This window comes from Ascaphus truei, chromosome 3 (genome assembly GCF_040206685.1).
Source record: "Ascaphus truei isolate aAscTru1 chromosome 3, aAscTru1.hap1, whole genome shotgun sequence".
NCBI lineage: Eukaryota > Metazoa > Chordata > Amphibia > Anura > Ascaphidae > Ascaphus > Ascaphus truei.
Window position 1 is genome coordinate 422,815,249 of NC_134485.1, and position 24,064 is coordinate 422,839,312.

Genomic DNA, 24,064 nt, shown 5'->3' on the forward strand with positions numbered 1-24,064 from the left:
GAGTCAGGGCCTCAACTCTAGCCTGGGTATTTCTGGCCTAGGGCAGAAGCTTGCAGCTCTCTGCCCCCCTTCTTTTCCCCTCTGTGTCCTCAGCCTGACTGAACAATCCCTGTCTGCATACAACATTGTATCTTCTTTGCAGCATGAGAATCTGTCAGCCTTAGTGGCTGTCTGACTGCATGTGACAGGGATCATAGGGCATTCCCCAGAGGCTGCTGGGAGATGTAGTCCACTCAGGACCTCTTTCCTATGGGAACCGCATGCGCGATCTCCCCAGCGCCTGTGCGAAGCTGCAATGGCCACCGCTACGCTTAACTGCGCCTGCGCAACTTCCCAGAGCTCCTGCACACTTGTAATGGCCACCGCTACCCTTGCCAACCTCTGCGCATTGCGCGAACCTCGCGCCACAACCAAGATGGCGGTGCCCACCGGGCAAAGTCGCCGTCCCCTTCCCCCACTGCCACAGGGGTAAGACAAGGGGCAAATGAAAATCAGGGATACCGGGAGTGACCCCCTTACACTGGCTAGTGATTTTATTTCTTGAAAAGTTTGCTTTGCTAGGTTTTTATTGAATTGTATTCTTATATTTTGGAATAACAGATTTTTTTATTGTGCTGTTTTGGAGATAGATTCATGTTATTGATGTGGCTTACTATTAGCCTTTTAGTTATTTTATTGTTGGGGTGTTCAGGTGCTTGTGTATATTTTTTATTATTGTGTATTTTTGGTCTTCATGCTTTTTGATTCGGTTGCCCACTAACTGCTATAGTGGCTTATGCCCATATTATATGGGCATGATATACCACTGTACCAACAATGGTTACAGGGTGGGTATAGTGGGCCTGGGTGGGTGGTTAGGGAGAGAGTGGCTTAACCCATTAATTGGTAAGGGGTTGATCAGAGATTGCTGGGCTATGAGTTTCAAGAGGGGGTTTGCAGAGAAAAGGTTGTTAGAATGTGTTAGTTGCTGGATACCCCAAAAATGTACCCGGGAATCAAGTCGGATTCCCAGATACATATAGTTCCATTGTCCTGGCAATATCTCCCCTTGAAATTGCTTGTGCGACTCACTGCTAGGATTCCCTGCTTCAGCACAGACCAGAAAGATAAGTGGGACATAGGGATGTGAGGTGTCCCTAAAACTGTTAAGGGGTCCCTAGGTTAAGGGAATGCCCAATTAATGCCCAGGTCACCCAGAAACTGTATTGAGGTTCTGGGGTACTCCAACCATACATAAGTTGTGAGGAGTTTTAAAAGTCTATTTTATAGTGTATGGGGAATATGGCTAGTAAGAAATAAAGTGCAGCTTTTTATTTTATTTCCCATACTAGAAGACTTAGGAAGGTTTAATGTGTATATTTTATTAACAGCGTGTTTTAAAATACATATATGTTGTGTGCACAGTATTATGAGCTAGGACTTTCAGATCCAATGTTCTTACAGGCCACTGGGCTACCAACTTGGTGCCAGTAAGTCTGCTCAGACATTGGACATGAAAGCCACAGAGGATGCTTGAGGTGTGAAGACCATTTGGGCAGGAGGGCTAGGCTCAAGTACCCATGTCCTGGGATGAATGGAAGTCCTCCAGACTGACTACCATTTGCCCCAAAAGACATGCAGGAACTAGACCCAGCAGGAGGCTTCTAAATAGAAAGTGGCAGAGGTAGCAAACTTGCGCATGCCCTTGGCTGATTCAGAATCCGTGCTTGCCCGGCTTCACAAGACTTGCATCACTCTGATTGGCTGGTTAGAAAGTTCCCATGCTGGGATTGGCTGGAGTATTTCGTGAATGCTCAGAAATACTATAAGAATCCCTCAGCCAATCAGTTCAAGAGATTCTAAGCACCAGAACAGCAGTGGCAAATTTGAATGTAACTAAAGATGCTCTCTGAGAAATAGCAAGAGACCGGCTTCAGAAATTTCAAGGCCAAGTTCTCAAAAATGAACTTAGCGGTCGCGGCAAGGATTGCAAGCCGATTTGGAGCTAACTCCCGGTGAAGTGATTTCAAGTCCTCCGGAGGAAAGAGAGCGGTGCCGTCAGGAACTTCATGCCGATTTGAGTTCCAGGACATTTCGGGCTTAGTTCCGGTCAACTAAAAAACTCTTGTTTTACGTTCAGTTCAGCTAGGAAAGTCTAGTTTTTTTTACCCCAGGTCCCAAGTAAGTGTGTATTTCTTATGTAGTTTGTGTATCATTGTGTGTATGCCTATTTATGCAAATAAATCTACAATTTATTTCACTTTACCTGTTTTGCTCAATGTATGATCCTGGTAAAAAGGTGTAAATGCCTGGTCTCCCATGACAATTTGCCCATTATAAAATCAAACATTAGGCAGTCAGCATAAATAAAGTAAATTAAACTGTATACATACCCCTGCAATCATGAAGGGCGTCCTCATCTGAATACTCCAGTGACAGAGCTTCAGATCAGAATCAACTCTTATACCATCCTAGACCCTGTTACTAGTTTTAAATATCTGGGCATATGGTTTGACTCCGATTTAACATTTTGGTTGCACATTGATACCCTGACATCCAAAACCTATGCTAAACTAGGTATACTTTATAGCAACAAATCCTTTCCTAAGTTTGCTGATCATAAAACGCATCTCACAGCAGATGCTAATGCCAATTACAGACTATGTGGACATTGTAGAAAAATGTTGTAGGATCGGTGGGACTGCTGCCCCTTTTGAAAAAGGACAGAACTCACTAGCAATGAAAAAATAAAGAGTCTATCTTTAAAAAAATAGGACAAAGATACACAGGACACAAAATCTCCTCCTACGCATTTGACGTTCACTCTTGTGCTTTCTGAAGGAGTATTGATACTCCTTGTGAAATTGCCAGAGTAGACATGAAACGTGTGGGAGATTTTTGTGTCCTGTCTGGATATCTTTTTCCTATTGTTTGATATGTAGCAAATAAACTTTTTAATTTTTTCATTGCTGGTGAGTTCTGAACTTTTTTTCACAAGGGGCACAGTCCTATCGATCCTACAACTTTTTTCTGATATTCTACGATTGGAGTGACACACACAGGTGCATGGAGCCTTCTTTCACAAACTCTGATCACAGAATGCTGAATTGTTTAGAGGAGTCAGACGGCGATTCATTGTGAGCAGCAGGAAGCTCCACACCGGGCATACCAGAGACACGGGGTAAGATTTCCAAGTGCAGTGATCCCGTGGAGTCAATACACTTGCCTCTCAAGGGAGTCACTGGACTGATTTTTTACCTTTCCCCATAAATGTGCCCTCCTCTTGCTTCCTCTATATATGTTATATCCAGCAGTGGAAGGTTCACACAAACTGTTTTAATCCGATCAGTACCCCATTTTTCAACAAAATATATTTAAATCATTTGGGAACTGCATACCACTGTGTGATTTCCTATGAGCTTATATTCAGTTTACAACATATTATGGGGATATAGTATATGGTACAGCACCCCAAACTCATCTTAGCAAAATTGACACTCTCTAAAATTCAATATACAGCTTTGTCCTCCAACGTACAGTAACTATAACACACACATCACTGCGAAATGGTCAAAAAACTAGATTGGTCATCACTTGAGTCTAGGCGCAAAGTTTATCTTTCCTGTCTTACCTTCAAATACTTTCTGGGCAAGCTACCCATGTTTCTGAACAAGCTCCTCACCCCTCCCACATGCAGCATATATCATCTGAGATCTGACTCCAAACGATTGTTCACGGTCCCAAGGTTAAGCAAAGTATCCAGCCACTCCTCCTTCTCTTACCGTGCATCTCACACTTGGAGCAGTCTACCCGATACTCTCACAGCCGCCACCAGTCTAAAATCTTTCAAAACTAAAGCTGTCTCACATTTTCATCTGGTCTGTAACTGTTACATATACGCCTACTGTATAACATATTTTATCTTTAACTGTGCATGCAATGTCTTTATACATAATGTAAAACTCTGTTCACTTAATGTAACCATGTATTTGTAATTATATATTTGTCATCGTAACTCTGTGGGGTCGAGGACAATCAATTCGTTAAAAAATATATACTAATGTAAACAAAAGAAAAATGTACAAATAATGTCACCAAATTTAGCATGAATACCTTTCTCTAAACACCATTAGTTGCAAGAGAAGTCAACAAAGCACTATAAAGAAATACTGGCCTTTCGTGCAGCTTCCTCGTAGAAAAAAATAAATAAATAGATCTCTTTCATTCCTATTAACACCGGTCTCTTTTCATAGGCGTATACTGTGGAATCAGCAGAATGACAGCTACAATCCCCAACAATAACTGTGAATCCCAAAGAACGAGGACAGCATGCTGCAAGAATCCATTTAATAGCATCAAGGTAACAAACTAACAATTACATGCTACAGTCTGTGCTTTTGTACCGGACTCATTGTTTTTAATATCACAAATTATTGTTACAGTAATTAAAAATGTAACCCCTTATGGATTTAGAGGTGTAAACCTAGTTTGTGTATGTAACAGTGTTTCCCAGGCCCCTCTCATACTGGCCCCTATGTGAGAAAACTGCCCCCAGTTACATGTCATGTTGTGTGGTGCATCTGCTGGCTTACAGGACTCCTGAGTCTCATACTTTATGGTATTGGGGATTTCACCACGACTGGCTCGTGAGGTAGTGCTGAGATCGTACTCACAGTTGGTACAGCGCCTCCATCCCTTCCAGATCCCCCCGACAGCAGGGAGGAGTCTCTGGAAGAGAACCCCTGGGTGCAGCTTCTCCCTGATTAACTCCAGTCTGAGGCAAGAAGGTTATTTGAATCAAGGGCATCTTTATTTGCATCTTCATAGGCAGACTGCCCATCATAGCAGCCGGTACTTAGCCGCACATCAGCATAGTTGCCCACCTCAAGGCAGTTCCCTCCTGACTCTGTAATAGAGACATGGATATCTCTGCCACCTCTCCCCTAAGGGAGGGCCACAATCTGTGCCAGAGCCCTGACACAGTGTGGGGTCAGCTTGTCACACTCTGCAACACTTGACAGACTTCACTGCAGACACTGACACTTCACTGACTGAACTAGACACACTAACTTTAGGAAGTGATGCGTATTATATAGCTTCCAGAAGGCCCACCCCTGTGTCACTGTTAGTGGACACGGAGCATGCTGTCACTTCCTTTACTACATATTACACCTCACAGGGGGTTGAGGGCAAAACCTCATGATTACTTCTGGCAAACCTGCCCTCTTAACAGGGATTACTGCCCAGAAGGAGAAAGGCATGTAACCCCAAAATTACACAGGGCTACATGTACATTACTGTAAGTGCTCAAGTGGACTGGTAGAGCAAATACTGTTTTATGGTCACAGAACTGTGGGAAAATCCATTTAAACAATACAACAGTGTCACTGGTCCTACTTTTATCTGATTGGCTGTCGTACTATGGATTGCACTGTGTATCAATGAGTGTATGTATTTGCTATGCAATGTTTGTATAACAGCTGGAAAGCTACAAATGTATCTAACCTTAATGTCTCCGGCAATAGGTTAAGCTGCGGTCATGTGACCATGGCTGCACCGGTGCCAGGGGATAAACTCAACAGGGGGTCCAATGCAGAAGCATGGACCCCCCCTAGCGAGACCATAGCAGACACTGGGGGATATCCTAGTACAGTAGCTCCGCTTGTGTCACCTCCATGTCAAAAGAGCCCTTTCCGATGGGATTTTCATGCTTTGCTATTTTGTAAGTCCTTCTCACATGTCCAAAAGCAGAAGCTTTCATAGCAGCTGTGCAAATCTGGGTGGAATTACCAAAAAGGCTCAAACTCACATTTTTGCAATACTAGCTGAATTCTAGATGCTCCGTAAAGTACAAAATGCAAAACCGATTCAAATAAATAAATTTCTCGCTTCCTTCAGAGTGGCAAGATTGATATAGAAAGTCCTGGACCTGTAGGGGGAGGGGCACGGCTTAAGGTCGAGGGCTCCCTCCCCTCAGGAGTCATGAGGTCAGGCCAAGGGTGGGAAGAGGGGGATAGTGGGGGGGAGGACATGGTAATAAATGCATGGGAGAGGGTGGTCACCTCGTCGCCAGGGCGCAGATGGACATTGGGACGAGGAGAGCGGATTAAATACAGGGTTTTCAGGTGGCATGGGGGGGGGGGTCTAGGGATAAATAGGTGTGCAGAGATCGAAGGCTGGAACGGGGGAGGGGAGCAGCGGGTGAGGTGTTTCAGGCCTTGGGGAAGTTGTTCCTACAGTGATGGCAAAGGAGGGAGCAGATACAGGGTGCGTTGGCACAGTGGGGGGATAAATAAGTGGTGGGTGTATGTGGGCAGGAGGAGGCGATATGGTGGCCAGGAGTTACGTGATGACCCTACTGGCGGTGAGCCCCACGGTGGTGGTAGTACTTTTGGTGGTAGTAGGGACAGCAGAAGGGGGAATTAGTGCAGGTGCTTTAAGCAAGGGTCAGCAGCTGTAGGAACGGATAAGGTAGTGGAGGTGGCTGCAGTGGTGGCATTAGTGGCGGTTCCTGCAGATGGGGAGACAATTACTGAAGGCAAGAAAAAGGACGGAGGGATGAAGGATGCTAGCTTTAGGGATACTTATCATTGCTTAGCTAGCCCACTGGGAATGCACCTGTCAGTGATGGTAAAGGAGCGGGTTTGGAATTAAGATTATGTGGATTTAGTGGATATTAGTACCAGATTATAAACTGCCGGTAAAATCAGATGTAGCCCCCTTTCCCTATGACTAAGGTAACTACGCATGCTGCTGTACCTGTTGGCTCTCAGGAGGCCTAAGCCTCCTCTTCTGGGAGCCTGGGGTGATCTCTCTCTTTTCTTTCTGTGTAGCGCCTCCACCTATGAAGGATCCCAGCAGAGCGGGATGGTCCCACATAGGACTCAATAACCACTATACACTGAGTATAATATAACTTCTTTTTTTATGCACACACTATAACAATAAACACACCCACATACAATATCCAATGAAATACACAACACAATTCCCAACACCCGGATGGGGTCCCCCGAAAGTGCTGAGGGTGCCCTTGGCAACACCTGGTGTCCATAGTACAGTCCCACCCAAAGTATGAGGTAGTGCTACCCCCTGTGTGAATCATTGGTGCACTTATATACCTCCCTGGGCACTCCTGTACCCAGGTGTCACCATCGGTCAAAGGATCAGTCAGGAACCACAACGTGGGGCCTCCGACACCAATCCCCTCACTCCTTATGTGTCCCTATCCACCTTGTGGGGCGAGCTCCAGCTGGAGTATCTCACCTAAACTGTCTATGGGCCTGTGGCCTGGTCCCAGAAACAGTACACTGTGTGGCAGTCCGATCACCGGTGAAACAGCACTGCTATAACAAACGGGGAAGCGTCCCTATCTGGGGCGTTCCATTCAACACTTCTATGGAGTGACTCAGAGCCTAGCGGGAGCCTAATGGGCAAGACTAGGCCTAGTCCAGGAGGCATGCTTCCTTGACACTACCTACCCTCTTGTCGCCCTCCGTTCGACTAGAGCGCGTATCCTTAGGCCGCAGAGGATATCCTGTTTTCCCCCTGCTCTTTGAGCCCTTATGGCCGGGACTCCCCATGTGGTGTCTCCCTCCCTGAGGATCCTGGGACTTGTAGTCCTGCGCTGCGTCTTGCGGAGCCACTCTAAGATGATCGCCGCACTATGCACACACTGCACATGCGCACCTTGCCCTACTGCGCATGCATGACATTCAAGATGGCCACCCCCACCTCCCGATCATGCAGAGCACTGGCCATCTAACCGCTAGCTCCCTTGCACCAGAGGTGGGGAAAAGGGGATCCGACTACATCCTCCCCTTAGTGGAAAATCCAACATGCTACACCAATCTTATACAGTACAATGAAAAATGCATAATACATACAACTTAGCGGTACAATAAGCATCTAAACAAGATTGAACAATTCGTTGAGCATGGTCATAACACAGGCAAACCTGCTCCGAGACAGCTGCTGGACTCGTAGTGAGGTCCCCCTAATTAATCATACGCCATTCTCATTGGGGGGCATCTCACTCTATGACTCCTATGAGTCTCTTCTTCAACGTCTTCTTGGGTGGAGAGGCTACCATCAGCTTGATTCCCTGGTCCTCTCATAGAGTGTGAATTTGGAGCCAGATAGTCTCTAGCAGGTACAAAGCTTGGACTCCTTGGGTCAAGTGTTCAGCTTGTTGAAGCAGCTGGGGAGGTACATAGGGAGCAGGCCCATTACTGGTGGTGCCCACCAGTCTCCGCTTAGGGTGGCAGAGGTTCCTTCCAGAGAATCCTGGCCATTTGCCGTTACAGTATCCAAAATTTCGCTGGACTCCTCTGGCTCACTTGTCGACACTACTGAAGCTGGTTCAGGCTCACTTTCCCCCACTTGAGGAATAGGTAGCAAGTGATTCCTATGCCAGAACCATACCGTTCCATCGTCATCGCGGATGTGATATACAGGGAGGCCCAGCACCTGTGACTCTACCTCGAAGGGAGCTTCTCCCCAGCAGTTTCCTAACTTTTTTGTTTTCCTGGAAATCCTAGATTTCGCAGGAGAACTGCATCTCCAGGCCAAAGTTCCGCCAACTGATATGCTCTACGTAGCTTATCCTGGAGCCGTTTCACATACTTGTAGTGCATCATATTCGGTACTCTGTCAGTGGATACTAGGAGACGAATGTCCACAGGCAGTCACGCCTCTCTGCCGAACATCATGAAATAGGGTGTATACCCCGTGGATTCATGCCTGGTACAATTGTAGACGTGTTCCAACGGCTCAACATGCTTCCTCCATTCGGCCTTCTCGCAGCCCTTCAGAGTGCCTAGCATATCCAGTAAGGTTTGGTTGAACCTTTCCGGCAGGGCGTCTCCTTCAGGGTGATAGGGAGTTATGCGAGATCTCTGAATATTGAGCAAGTTTAGGAGCTCTGTGATTAACTTGCTCTCAAAGTCTCTCCCTTGATCGGAGTGTATTCGATTGGGTAGCCCGTAATGGATGAAGTACTTTTCCCAAAGTAATTTGGCTACTGTGAGCCCTTTCTTGTCCTTGGTAGGGAACGCTTGGACGTATCGTCTGTAGTGGTTTGTCACTATCAGGACATTCCCGATACCCTTTTAGTCTTCCTCGATGCAGAGGAAATCCATGCAGACAAGGTCCATTGGACCAGAGCTCTTTAAATAGCCCATTGGGGCTGTGAGTGTAGGCAGTGGTTTTCGCTGTATGCACTGCAGACACCTCCGGCAATGGTGCTCCAGTGTTTCTCGCATCTTGGGCCAGAAGAACCTGTGTCTTACTAGTCAGAATATTTTGTCCACTCCCAGATGTCCGTGATCATCACGCAGAGATGTAGGACATGTTTGTGCAAGCTTCCGGGCAGGACTAGTTGTCTCCTATCTGGGTGGTTATGATAGGGACGACCCGGTTGAGAAGGCTACAATCCATGCAGAACTTGTCCCATACCCTTATGATAACAGTGACTGTGTCGGTGGGAGCACGCTTCACTAAGGAAGGGTTGTCTTCTTGGATGTCTCGACGTATAGCTCTGGCCACCAGATCTTACATCTGGAGTATCACTATTTCCTTCCACCTCATTATGATATCCTGCGTGATAGACATGCCTTCTAGATGGCAGTATGCTGTAAGAAGTGCCTTTGACTGACACCCCAATGAGTCTGCTACTCTGAGTTCGGAAAAGGCCACTTTATCCTACACGATAGCCACTGTGGAGCATATAGCCCGAAACCCAGGGCCAGGAGAATCTCTTCCCACTGGTCATCGTCTGACTTTGTACTAAGTCCAGGTCTTCTGAGTGTCGGCTCCGACGTTCAAGGGCCCTGGCTTGTATTTCAGCGTTAACTGATAGTTAGACACGGCAGCCAACCACCTGTGTCCGGTGACATCTAACTTGGCGGAGGTCAGAAAATACATCAGGGTTTTTTTGTTGGTCCGAACTTCAAAAGACACCCCGTATAGATAGTCGTGAAACTTATCGACTACAGCCCACTTGAGCGCTAGAAATTCCAGTTTGTGAACTGGATAGTTTTGTTCACTTGGTGTCAAGCTGCAAATCACATATGCTACTGGGCGGAGGCCTGCAGGGTATTTTTGGTGTAATACCGCTCGCAGCCCGTTGAAGCTGGCATCCACGTGTTAGGATGTATGGTTGTCCCGGGTCTGCATAGGCCTAGACAGGGGCTTCAGTTAAACTCTTCTTCAGCCCTGTGAAGGCCTTCTCGCAGGCAGAAGTCCATTTGTCCTCGAACGGTGTTCACGGGGATGCGGCTTTTTGCCGAGGCTCCTCTGGGTATATCTTCAACAGATTGTTGAGGACTTTGGCCTTGCTAGAGTACCCCTCTATGAATCTTCAGTAGTAATCGCAAAACCCCAGAAAGGATCGTTGCTCCATCACATTATCTGATCTTGGCCAGTACACTATGGCTTCGACCTTAGCGGGGTCACTCATTCTGTGGACAACTTCAGGCCTTCTCATCCCAGTCGATCCAGGACCTTCAGAAGGCGTCCTTCATGCTCTTCTAATGTTCTTCCGAACACGATGATATCGTCCAGATAGACCAGACACTCCCGCGGATTTATATCACCAATGGTATTTTCCTTTAACCTCTAGAATGTTGCAGGTGCACCACAAATGCCTTGGGGAATCCGGGTGAACTGGTAAAACCCGAGGGGGCAGAAAAATGCTGTCTTCTCCTGATCTTCGGGGCTCATAGGTCCTAGTAGTATCTAGCATGCTGGTCCAGCGCTCAGATCCAGCACGCTGAAACACTGACTGCCTGATAAGGTGCTGAGGATCTCTTCGATCTGCAGTTGGGTATACTGGTCTGGGACCATGCAGCGGTCCAGGGTGCGGTAGTCTACGCATAGACGAACGTATCCATTCTTCTTCCGCACTACCACAATAGGAGACGCGTAGGGGCTACGGGACTCCATTAGGATGCCCGCCGTAAGCTTAAGTGGCTGGAATGCTGGTGACCTTACATATGGTAATTTGGGGAAAGCGCTAGGCATCTTAGGCTGCCAAAATTGTGCTGAATGAGCAGGAACTGATGGTATCCCTTGAGTTCTTGGTGGATGTTAGCAGAACAATCTGTCTGGGTCTCTAGTTGGGATAAATTGTTATATTTATCATGTTGGTTGTTGTTATGAATAAAGCTGTGACCGTTTTTTCTACCAAGAAGTTGTCTGGTGTGGATATTGGGAATGGGAGTGGGGTCCAGCTCGAGGCATGGGTAAGTCATGCAAATTACAACCAGAGCCTGAAATGTGGGTTTGGCTGAGAGAGAGCAAAACATACTGTATATGTCAAACTCTGGATGGAGTTAGCACCACCTGAGGTCATTCCGCTTCAAAAGCAAGTACAATCTGGGCATTTTGGCTGTTAAACCGTGCAGTTTGTCAGTTTTTATAGACGCGGTTTAAACTATGTGATTTGCAATGAAGAATACAGGTTTCTGACCAGTTTTAATCTGCTAACTATTACCATGTCAAACCATGCAGATCTGGAGACAGTAAGTTGTTGCTCCACCTGTAGGTGGAAATCTCTCACGAGCATCCCAGCACTGGGAATTTGCAGACAATTTTTGATGCATAAAATATGGAAAATGTGACAGAATGAAAAAACTAATTTTAAACCTAGCATTATATTATGAATAAGAAGTGAAAATGACTTTGATAAATTGATGCATAGACTGGGAAAAAAAACACTCCAGAACAGTAAAGATGACTTCAATCCATATTCAATATGATAATCACCTATATTTAACTCTTTAAACCCGGTGGTTTCTGTTTTGTCCTTGAGGGACTGCAGTGATAGGATTATTTATTTTCTTAGTCAGTTCTTTAAATTGATGGGTTTATTAAGGACAGCCTGAGAGCTGGAGGTCACCTGAAGACTGCAGCACAGAGGAAATATTTTTCTGCTTTTGTGTACGGGTATATTTTAATCGTATTTCCAGCGGTGTTGTAGTTTGTGCCGGGCATTAAAGACAAATAGCTACTTAATCAGTGTGCCTGGATTCATCTCCACATGGAATAACAGCTGGACCCAGCTGCAAAGGATCTCCTGCGTTAGCTGTACATTAGTTTGTTAGATAGGGAATTTGCCTTGTTTTTATATGCTATTATCATTTGAGGAATCCCCAATATTTTCTATGGACCTACCTTCATTCTCCATATTTCTGCATCACAGGACATTTAGTTTCATCTACCACCATCACCAAGGTTACATTTGTGTTCCGACACTACTGTTAATCTCTTTATATTGAACGTAATATTACATTTTAAACAAAGTGGTTTGGAGTAAGGGCATTACTGTACATATTATAATACAATAACAAATAATAAATTGGAGTCACTGCAGCGATTGAAGCCCTCATACCACTTTCCCCTTATGTTTCTTGGATCCTGAACTTTGTTTTTAAATAATTGCTCTTGTTAAGAGGCTAGAAGCCTGGTGTGAGTTTCAAGGGATTGACTTAACACATTACTTCACGCTCACCAATGTACCTGTTGAGTGAGATCTAGGCAGAGTGGAAGATGTAACAGCCGAGGTAAGAGATTGGGGTTCATGCTGTGTGAAAAGCGAAATACAACAGTCCATGACTAGGAGTCATCGAAGTGCGATCTGCGCTATCACACCCGAATCGGTGGTATCTGCCACTGATTTTATTAGTAGGTATCACCAATTCAGTCATGATAATGCAGATCACGCTTTGAGGACACTCATCTAAGAGTGAATCCACGGAAACCTTTACTAGTGGAAAATAGGTTTGAAATTATCTACTATTAAATTCTGAAATATATACAGTATATAATAGCAGCAACCAACACTCACATGTCACAAAGTATCCAGATGCTAGTCCCATAGAAAATCAAATAAATGAGATATTACCAGATGGAGGTCCAGTAACAAGGAGACAGCACACCAGGGGTATATTCAAAGTAGTATGTATTGTAGAGACATACAGGCACCTCATACAAATGCCAGAAGGGGAGAGAGTAGGGTGGCTGTCCCTCACAAGGAATACTCCAACCAGGTCTCCTTCACTACATGTTCTTGTACCTATGAACTTTCAGTTAAATCTAGGAGACTTCCTTCTTCGTAAAGGAAAGACCTGGGATGATTTATGCCCTTTGGTGGGTAAGGCCATAGCAGTTCCACCGAGCAGCAATTCTGGTGCACATATGGATACTATGGGAGTAGTACGTACTAGGGAAGTTTCTATAGAATTAAAATGTGTGAGATTCCAACAAGTTATTAGAGGAGCTGTTTTTAAAGAATCTTTACAGATGTAGCAAAACACATAGTACACAGTGCAACGATCAAAGAAGCAAAACTCGATGGCGCCAGACATAGTGTCTGCCATGATCATGCTGTGGTAGGTCCATGCTTCTGAATGAGGGCAAGCATTATTATACCCCGGGTTCCATGACCACTGCAGTCGCATCACAGCGGGTGACAGCAGCACCGGAGACAGCAAGGTTATCTACAGTATACCTGTAGTTCTGAAGTTGAAGTTTGGAGACCGACTTTAAAACCAACCTCGTTTTTAATTGGGAAGTTTGGGAAAAAGGAAAGAAAATTGTCCGAGGTCAAAGCAAAACCAATATAAATAGGGTGCATGTGCCTTCAAAATGTAGTGAAATTCGCCTTGTGAGATCTCACTCAAAAAGTGTATTACATGACAAAACACCAACTGCCTCTGAGCCAGTTGCTTGAAATAGAATTAATTCTTCCTAGTCTGAGGTCAATAAAAAGCTACTACTGTATACCTGTGGAAAAAAACCCCGAGATCAGGTCTCAACAGATTGTGTTATTGTTATTTGGGAAGATACTGTAGCATAGTGAAGCAGCTGTTTGTGATTATCCAGGAAATGAAGCAAATGTTGAGATAAATAAACAAGAGCAGCAAGAAAGCCCGGAAAGACCACATGTTTGTCCTCACTTGCATGTAACTTTTTACATTTTTGTAATAGCATGTTAATCGAGAAATGGTATATCTGACCTACTGTAAAACATTGAACTGCAACAGTAGACGGAATGGATATTCGAGTGGGAATGGAGAATTTGCACTTTCCCATCAACGACCGTTTCGCAGTGTAAAATCCACAAACGGATTTGGTCGTTTGAAACCGTGCAGTTTCATCAAAAATTGACATTGGATACAATCCATTTGACGGATTCTTACAAATCAATCAACGGAATGCGGAATCCGCGGAGTGTATTGGCAATAGTAATAGAAAATCCGCAAATCACGAATCGCCCTTTTTGAACGTCCGATCCGCTGTGGATCCAAACCTGCCCCAAAAATTCACCCATCTCTGTTAGTAGCACCACTGTATTATGTTTCTGTTATTGTTTGAATTTGGATATTATACACTTCTTTATTTTGACAGTCTGAAGATTTTTAATTATGTATTACTACAGTACACACAGTCTATGCACTTTTAGTAGGCTATGTTTCCCAGGTTATCGTTAAATTGATTCCACAATTTTTCGATCATCCTTATGTTTACTTTAGATTATTTCTATTTATTAACAAAATGGATGCGTTACATAGTAACGACCCATCATTGTGTTTGGATCTTTATTCCCATGTATATTTCACCTGGGATACGTGAGGACATTCACTTAGCACATACAGTATATAAGTTGTATTGTACACCATGTTACTTTATCTTGACAAAAGTCAGTGTTAGTGACTAAAATGTTGATTCATTTATTTCACCTAATTTCACAAGCACAAGGTCTTTATTATGGTTCTATTATTATACTATATGTTTTATTTTCTCCTAGGTGTTTGTTATTTGCCATGGGTTTCTCCAGTTCTCACAGCTCCTACTCTCAGGATACCTCAAAAGCTCAATTTCAACTATTGAGAAGCGCTTTGGATTATCCAGCCAGACCTCTGGGATACTCACTTCTTTTAATGAGGTACAACTTTTCTTAAACAATAATAGTTTAACATGTATGGTTAGATGTGAATAAAATAGATGGTATGTTATATATTCTCCCACATGTGCAATACACATGGGGCTCATGATCTCAGTCATTAGCAGGGTATGGAGTACCACTGCATTTCTATGTACAAACCTGAAGTTTCACTACTTTTTTACTTTTCACAATAAATAATATTACAGCTCCATTTTAGTTTTTAGGTTTTTTTTTTCTGGAGTTTATCTTAACGGACTTGCTACCCTCTTTAAATATTGTACTACCCTTTATAAATATAGGGATTTGTTTCAAGGCAAATTTGGAGCATTGTTGACACATTTTTTTCATTTTCATCCTGCGTCTCTATGCCTCAATGTATCAATACCTCTGCTCCATTTACTTCTGAGTTTGATGCAGGGTGTGAGCAGTAGGCTACGCTTACAGTGCCCATGACAGTGACGGCGACACGACGTCGCTCAAAAACAAAACAATTGACTCCGTCAATTGTAAGCGCGACGGGCGATGGAGCAACCAAAATTTTGGAAGCCAGGTAAATTTGATATCTTAGAGACAGTCGCCACATGTGACTGTCTCTGAACCAATCAATGACCCCGTCGCTAGCGATGTCACTGAAAGTTAAATTATAACTTTTGTGGGTGGCGACGGTGACGGGTGACGTCATCGGTCACGTGCCGTCGCCATCACTATAAGCGCGTCAATAGCAGTTTAGCAGGATGGTTTTGTGGAAACTAGAGAGAGAAGGAGACATAAATAAAGTTTATTGTTTTGGTTAGTTGTAGTCAGTTTAAAGTTAGAAATGGGCGAACCAGTACAAATCCGTTCCCCGGAATTCCGCGGATTGCTTACACCAAATCCCTCTCCATCCAGACCCGTATGTGTCTGTCTGTCTCCCTCTCTCTCCCCCAGCCAAAGCAAGGGAGTGAGAGCATGACCCATGGATGTCCCACTTTTCTCCCTGTCCTCCCCAATAACAGACCATAAAAAACTCCACAATGAATATGGGATATTAAGTTGTTTTATTAAAATGAACCGAACTGTGCCAGACTGCACTTGGCTGTGTCTTGACCCCACAGAGAATGATGATGCGAGATGGGAAGAAAGTGGCAGAAGGGAAAAGCAGCATCACCAAAGTGTAACTGCAGTGTGAAGTTGGCCCAATGATCTTGTGTGCAGTCATACATTACTTTGCTTCCCTAGGAAAGTGTGCAGGGTTCAGCACTGACCCACTGCAATATATGTTGTCCCACCCTGTGTTGGGTGAAGGGCTCATGTTGGTGCCACTCCTGTGCAGCCACTTGAGCCTAAATCAAAGGGAGACCTGGTTGGTAACACCACTGCGAGAAGTCTCACTATAGACAGGCCAGAGGACTAGAGACTAGAGCTCGGCCTGTTCCTTTGGTCCGCGAATTTCCGCGAATCAATCTCAAAAAGAGCGATTAGTCTTTTTTGGCTTTTTTTTATTGCCAACAATGTAATCCACGGTTTGCAGAATCCGCAAGTGGATTTTAAGAATCCACCAGCAAATTGCCGAATTGTCGATTGAATTGATAAACTTCACCAGTGGGATTGTATTCAATGGTGGTTTTTAATTAATCTGCACGGATTGAAACTGGAGCAATTCGCCAATGGATTTTACACCGCGGAAAGGATTTTGAATGGAAAGCTCAGTAAATTCCGCAAAACTGATTTTGACAGTTTCGCCCATCTCTACAGAGGACCACCTAACTCGCACCAACTAAGAGTAGGAGAACCACCATAACTAGGATCCATAGGGCTAGGGTCGCTCAGACAGACAATCCACCTTTTCAACCAGTGTTGCTGTTCATATTGTATATTTATATTCCCTGTTGCCATCATCAATAGTACAACCATCACCACAGGGACAAGGACTGAGAGCACATATACAGGCCGTGACTGCGAGTGGGAGACAATTGAAGCCATACCACTGGGCATCATCATCTATGGTGAGAGCCTTACTTAGACCATATAACTAATACTAAAAGACAACAACATAAGGCATCATCTGAAAGATTACTGTATAACCAACAATGGCAAATTTGGGAGAGGGACACACAGGGTCGGTATTTATCATCATCCTCCTCCGCATCCTGATTCCTTCCTCCTCCTTCCCCCATAGCCTTATATTAGTCTACTGTACCATCTCCCCAGCCACACCAAGTATACAGTGATATTAAGAATTGGGCCCAAATGAGCTGGTTTCATGGACACTAATGGATAAGCAGAATATCCTTTTAATTAACTTTATAATTCATAATCTGATGTATTGTTTGTTCAGGTAGTATTATTAATCATGCTGCTAGTGTTCTACTGTTCTGCTGCTGCTGAGCTAATGTTTTTATTTTCTCATTTAGGCAATTCAAATGGGAACGGTACGCTACTTGTGCATTGTATACATAACTGCAGCACTAAACTCCATATTCTCATTCACTCACTGCCATGTCATGTGTGCATATAGTATATTACGTATATCCCTCTTGTTATTAATAGAATGATGAATGACACATGGCGTAGTGATTCCATGTTGCTGAATTACATGCCAGATATCTGACATCCATCCTGATCTGTTAGTGAGTGGCTCTATTTAGCATACATTTATTATCAAAAGTCTCAGGTGGGGCTACTGGTGTTTCTGATATTTAGAGCTATGGGGTGGACACTAATGGTGGGTGTGGAGTATTAGTACAGGTGGCTTGGTGACACTGGTTAGATAAGCTCAAAGTTGTCTCTAAGCCAGACTCTCACTCTTAGTCCCTTACATGTTGCATGTATATGTCGGCTATGTTGGTAAAGCATGTTTGCATGCAAACCTCAGACTCGTGCTGGCGATAGGGTGTGGACAGTTGACACTGATATTAGTTGTTTTGGTAAAAAGTATAAAATTCTTTCCTAATAATACTCCTCCTTCCTCCTCCTCAATAGTTTTATGTTGTGTAATACTGTGCGCTGGTAATTAATAACAATCTAACTGGCATGGATACAGAAAATGATGCAAGTCACAAGATTGATTTTTTTTTCACCATATTTTTATTAGTTTATCGTTCTCGATTCTTGAACTTAAACAGCACGACAACAAGTTTTGCTACTTAACATTTTTAAGCCCTTCACAGTGCGTTTCTTATCTTACTACCATGGAAGGAGTTAAGGCAAATCTTTATTACGTAATGCGCTTAAGAAGTATCAAATTGCTCAATACCTCCTATGTGCCTGGGATGGTTTTGATTAAACTTGCTATTTCAGCAAAAAAAGGGGGAGTTCCCAGCACTCATACATGTAGTCAAGAGAAATTGGGGAATATGCCAAATCCAATTTAATTTGAAAATGTTTCCAAAATAACACAAGTCGATAAGAACACTGTAGCAATATACCCAACATTATATTCTAATATACGTATGTATCACACTGAGTACTAAAGTAACAATAGGGGAGGGAGAAATACAGGCAAAGGGAAGGGTAGACAAGGGAAAATCAAGGGCAGGGGAAGAAAAAACAGGAGAATAAAGGGGGCAACGTTTCAGGGGGTGAACCCCTTCTTCAGGCCCATTCCCAGAGGTCAACCGACCAGAAGTACTTCCCTTTACTCTGTGTAGCAAAAACAGACTCCATTACTGTAAGCAGATGCAATTCTGTGAATAAGAATCCTAGTCTGCAAAAACAAATGGAAGCCAAGCAGGGCGATAATGTTACCAGTTAAGTAGCAACGAGCACAAGTCTAGCTCAATGATAATCGTGATCAAGACACTGACAGGGAGAGGACTAAAAGACCGCAAATGATAAAGACAAAGGGCCTCATTCAGTAAAGGTTGATAAAATTTATCTCCAGGGCATTTAAATCGACGTTTTTTGGGGCGTTGCTATCACGGTATTCAGAAAGCCTCGATTACCTGTGATAGCAAAATTCCCAAAATGAGCGATTTGCTGCCAGCAAGAGCCTCGAGCCTCTGAAAAGGCATAACCTGGCGATATATTTCTGTTGCAGAGAGAGCGGCTCTGAGAGAGCCGCCTCTCACAGCGGAAATGTCGCCCACAAATTTTGTTTTTTAATATACATTTCAATCATAGTGTAGATGTGCAGGGGGTCTCCGGAGCAGAACCACGTTAGTTTTATGTCCGGGGACCCCCTGCTTCCCGAGATACAGGCACCTTTATGGGGTGCCGGTCTCTCCTATGCAAGAAAATGTCCCGGTCACGTGACACGGGACATTCCAATGCAGAGGGATATGTGGATATCATTGTTTGTTTTTTTCCTGCTTAATGGTAATCAAATATTTGCGATTGTTGTTCGTTTTTAGTTAATGTTGTATTATGTTAGCTAATGCTTTTCATGGTTACTTCAGATATTGTTTGAATTTATTTCTTGTATTTTAATGTTTAAATTAATTCATTAATGTTGTAGAAATTAATTGGTTTGATTGGTTACTGTTTCTATTAATTTTGAGTTGGTTTAGTAATTATTTGGTTTGATTGGTTACTGTTTAAAATAATTCGGAGTTTTAGGAATTAATTGTTTTGATTGGTTAATGGTTTAATTAATTCATTGTTGATGTTGTTATTGCTTGTATTCATTGGATTAGCTGGTTACTGTTTTTATTTAGTGAAGTGTGTTTTTTTGGAGTTTAGTTATGTTTTATTATTGTGTGTCTGGTACATTAATGTATTGTGATTAGGGTGCCCATTGAGTGCTATAGAGGCTTATCATGCCCACATTATTATTATATGGGTATGATGTATCACTATACTACTCAATGGGTACAGGGTGGGTATAGTCAGTCCGGGGTGGCTGCTTAGGTCTCACGGGTGGGTGAAGGGGGTATTAGCCAGAAGGATGGGTGTCTAGCGGGTGGGTAGTGGTTGGGTTAACTACTTTATTACCTTAGCGGTATTAACCACTACGGTAATGAAGGGGTTAAGTCCCCCCGCAAGGCCTAAACAGCCACTGAGGGCCAAATACCCCCTTCACCCACCCTCTCTAGCCAAAGTAAGCCTGGCATGGGTGTTTAACCCCTTAATTGCTTAATTGCCTTAGCGGTTAGCCGCTAAGGTAATGAAGTTGCTGTAAATGTATTTTTCCTGCATCGGATGCATGCCGGGGGCCTCCGGTGCTGGTATTAATGGCTATCAGCTCCGGAGACCCCTGGCATCAATCCGAGGCAGGAAAAGGGCCTGATTTTTTCTAAGTCCCGACATATCGCAGCTCATCGAGGCATCTCCCCACCAATTTACCTAAATTTTGAGTCTGAATTGGATTTGGGGAGAAGATCACCTTTTAGGGCTGCGATAGGCGGCGACATGCGACTCGCGGGTATTAGAATTGCGCGAGTTTATGATCCTTCCGAAAATGGTCGATAAGTGGCTGATCACCGCTCAATCGGCGATTTTCTTTGCGTCATAAGATTTTGCGGAGATACAGGCCGTTATCTGCCACTTATCGAGGCTTACTGAATACGAGTAGCCATTTTGGCCGATAAGTGCTCGATAAGTGCCTTAAGAGTTATGTCTGTTGCAGATAACGTCTTGCTGAAAATCCACTGCTTGCTAGTCTGGTGTATACTAATGTGGGGATGCCGTGGTGTAGCGAAAATCCACTGACTAAAGGAACCAGTCAATCCGAGGCCGGTCCAAATTCACGATTTGTTTTTTTGCTCATCTCTACTTATGGTCTCTGCAGCAAGCAAAGTATATTTCAGAAAAATTAAGAGAAGAACTGTAGAAAAAAAAAGAGAAATTGCAATGCACTTTTAATGTTTGTTTATTTGCCACTTTATGCAAAATTCTTCACAAAAAAGGCAGTTCGGCCATATTTATGAAAATTGGTAACATTTGTCACACATCTCTAGTGGACATTCCCTTTCAAGATGACAGAGGAGGAAAGAATCCACCTTTTGCTGGCAGGTAATCTCGGATACTAGAGACACTATTTTGCTCCAGGCTAATTCCAGTGATCTGAATCTTACTGTTGTATTTCAAAGAGCATTCCAATAAATGTCACTTAAATGCATTCAAATCATTGAGGCATTTCAGAACTAGAAGCTATACACCTGGTTAATCCTGACCTGCACGAAACAGAATACCTTCATCAAGACTTCCTGCAATTTTTTTTTTTTTTACAAATGATAGTAGTCAGATTACTGGCTGCATATTACTTGTGTCAAAAGGAGTGCTACTGAGCGTGGCCAATGTATACAACAAAAGACAGGGGTGCCCAATGCTACATCCAATTGACAAAACATATAAAGTAATAAGTATAAAGTTGAAATACTTCAATAATAACAACATTTACTTGTTTATTTAGTTAAACCCTTTGGCCAACAATTGGATGTAATTTAACTCTTCCCATGAGTGCTAATATATATATATATATATATATATATATATATATATATATATATATATATATATATATATATATATATATATATATATATATATATGTGTAGAGGTATCAGTACCGTGTTAGCCGAGCTTCAATAATCAAAAAATAAATAGATGATACCGTTCTGTGGCTAACGAAATGCTTTTATTTGTTCGAGCTTTCGAGATACACTGATCTCTTTTTCCGGCGATGTTACAATGAATGAAGCAAGCACAGGGTATACTTAAAAACAGTGTCTCTTGGAATGTTATCTAGCAAAAATAACACGAAAGCTCGCACAAATAAAAGCATTTCGTTAGCCACAGAACGGTATCATCTATTTATTTTTTGATTTTATATATATATATATATATATATATATATATATATATATATATATATATATATATATATATATATCAGAAAAGGGAAGGGAAACACAAAATGGATGTGCACCCTAAAAGAATTCACTTATATGCACACCAAACTAATGTAAAAATTAACTTTTATTAAGTATCTTAAAACATATATTACCTAAGTAATGTGCAATGTGGATTAAAAATATATTAAATCAGACATATCTGGCATCCGTGTCTTTAATTATTAGGTTGTGCTGTCCCAGATATCCACTTAATGTTGATGGGATACAAAAGACAGAGGATGCTAAGAGTCAGGGTGTTAACCCCTCTGGAGCAACGATGAGACCCAGTAGTGATAATATATAATTGTTCACAGATAGAGCTTCCTTGCTAGTTAGACCAGTGCTACGCACTGCAATAGGGGCGTTGGTGTATTGAAGTGCAAATGCCTGAATAGTGAAGTTAACATATACAGTGTAATGATAATACAGACACTGCAACATACAACCACCAGACTCAGCAGTGCTGGAGTAAATAGCACAAAGATAATTGTGAAGGCACCTCTCATAGAGTGCAAGGAAAGCAAGCACACAAACTGTGAAAATAAATAAATAGATAAACAACTATCTGCTAGGGTCTACAAAGTTAGAACCAGGAGACTACAGACACTGCATTAAAACAGCTCCAAGTAGGAGACTGACAACATTGCGCGTCCAACGCGCGTTTCCCTCCAGCAAAGGAGCTTCTTCAGGGACAAAATATACATATATATGTAGCCCCCTGTAAACAGCACAGGCTATACCTATCTTCCTTCTACTGTGATAAGCCCTGTTAAGATCAGGCGCCAGTAATCATCATGGGTTTTCCCCCTTCATAGCCCTATCCTGAGTGGTAGACGCAGGCCTGGACTCTGCTGAAGGCGTGAGCAAGAGGGGAGGTTCTGCTGACACCATGAGGGGAGGGGCTAGCTCTATATTTAGCAGCCAACTCCGCAGAGGGAGTTCGTATGGTTTTTCGTTCGAGAGAGTAGTTAGGAAGAGTTCGAGTGAACCGTGAGTCTAGAGTTGCCGGTTATTATGCCATGAGCCACGAATCCTGCGGAACGGTCCGAGGAGTATCAGGAGGCTGCGAGCTCCCCGGCGCAGAGTGCCGGAAGAGAGAGAGAGAGAGAGAAGAACTTAAACGATCAGCGTCTATAGGTAGAGCTGATAGAATTATAGACTGGTGGACCAATGCCCTCACCCCACTGCCAGGGGTGATGGGGGAGAATTCAAGACCCATCTCGAGGCTAACCTCGGGGGTGGGCCACGAAGTATTGAAGCCCTAGCTCAGACCATCCTGCCGGAAGAGTGACTTGGAGGGAAGGAGAGGAGGAAGTATTTGGGCGGAGGCGAGCTGTGTATAACCTGCGGCTGCTGGAAGCCTTATCGTTGGGATATTGTTGCTCTGTCAAATAAAGAGACTATTCTTCATCCGTAAAGACTGTGTGTGACTTGGAGAGTATAACCCTGGGACCCGAGGGGTTCTTCTATACCGGTCCTGTCCCATTACCCTGGGAGTATAGAAGATGGAGGCGCTGCACCACTAAGAGATCATGGAGGCTACCACCCCAGTAGCCCGGTCCTGGCTCCCCCACAACACCGTGGGAAGCTCCGGCCCTCCTGTTCCTCACAGGTACGCACCACACCGCATGTAATCTGCCCTCATGTGCCCTAGACACCACCGTAGAGTCTGGTGGGGGGGGGAAAGCAGGGTTACATTTGGTGGCGCTGCTGAGATATATGATGTATATCAGAACAGGATTGGCTTATAGCGAGGCGGAACAGGCAGACTAAGATGCACTCTCCCAGCAGGTGTCTGAAGCCATAGCGTGAGGCAACTGGGGTGGTCATAGCGGTAACCAGTCCGGGGACCATGGCCCAGGGCCCGCGTTACGAAGGGTGGATAGTTAGAGCTGATCAAGTCCCTTGAGGCAGGTAGCGTAAGGCAACTGGGGGGGTCAGCCTGTTAACCAGCCAAGGGACCATGGCCCAGGGTCACTCTCTGAGTGGCCAAAAGCAGGAGACACCCATACCTAGACAAGAGGTATCATAGCTATCACCCGCACCAACAGATTACTTGCCAGGGGAGAGGAGTTCCGCTGAGCCGGGGTACCAACCACCTCAATTTAGTGGGCCACAGACAGTATTAAGATGCAGAGTTAACATTTGGAGGGAAAACATGGTCTAGGTACGAGATACCCGTTAGACATGGGGAGTAGGGCACAGGCACATTTGGAGGGAGTATCAAAGATGGCGGCCATCCCTACATGTTCTCCGCGGAGCAGGAGAGGCGAGTTAAAATGGCGGTTCCCGCCAAGCCTGGTGCCTGGTGCCAAACCCAGATTCC

General features: G+C 43.9%; 1 protein-coding gene across 5 annotated transcripts in view; it reads left to right on the top strand.

Moving 5' to 3' along the window:
* SLCO2B1 (solute carrier organic anion transporter family member 2B1) overlaps positions 1-24,064 on the top strand; it is a 194,908-nt gene that overhangs the window by 80,497 nt on the left and 90,347 nt on the right. For 4 of the 5 annotated variants that reach the window (XM_075592777.1, XM_075592778.1, XM_075592779.1 and 1 more), the window contains 2 exons: positions 4,233-4,339; positions 14,789-14,926. In XM_075592777.1, the coding sequence (XP_075448892.1) occupies positions 4,233-4,339; positions 14,789-14,926 (245 nt within the window). Of the gene's footprint in view, positions 1-2,925; positions 3,161-4,232; positions 4,340-14,788; positions 14,927-24,064 lie in introns of those variants that run through there. The other variant, XM_075592781.1, reaches the window with a different exon arrangement.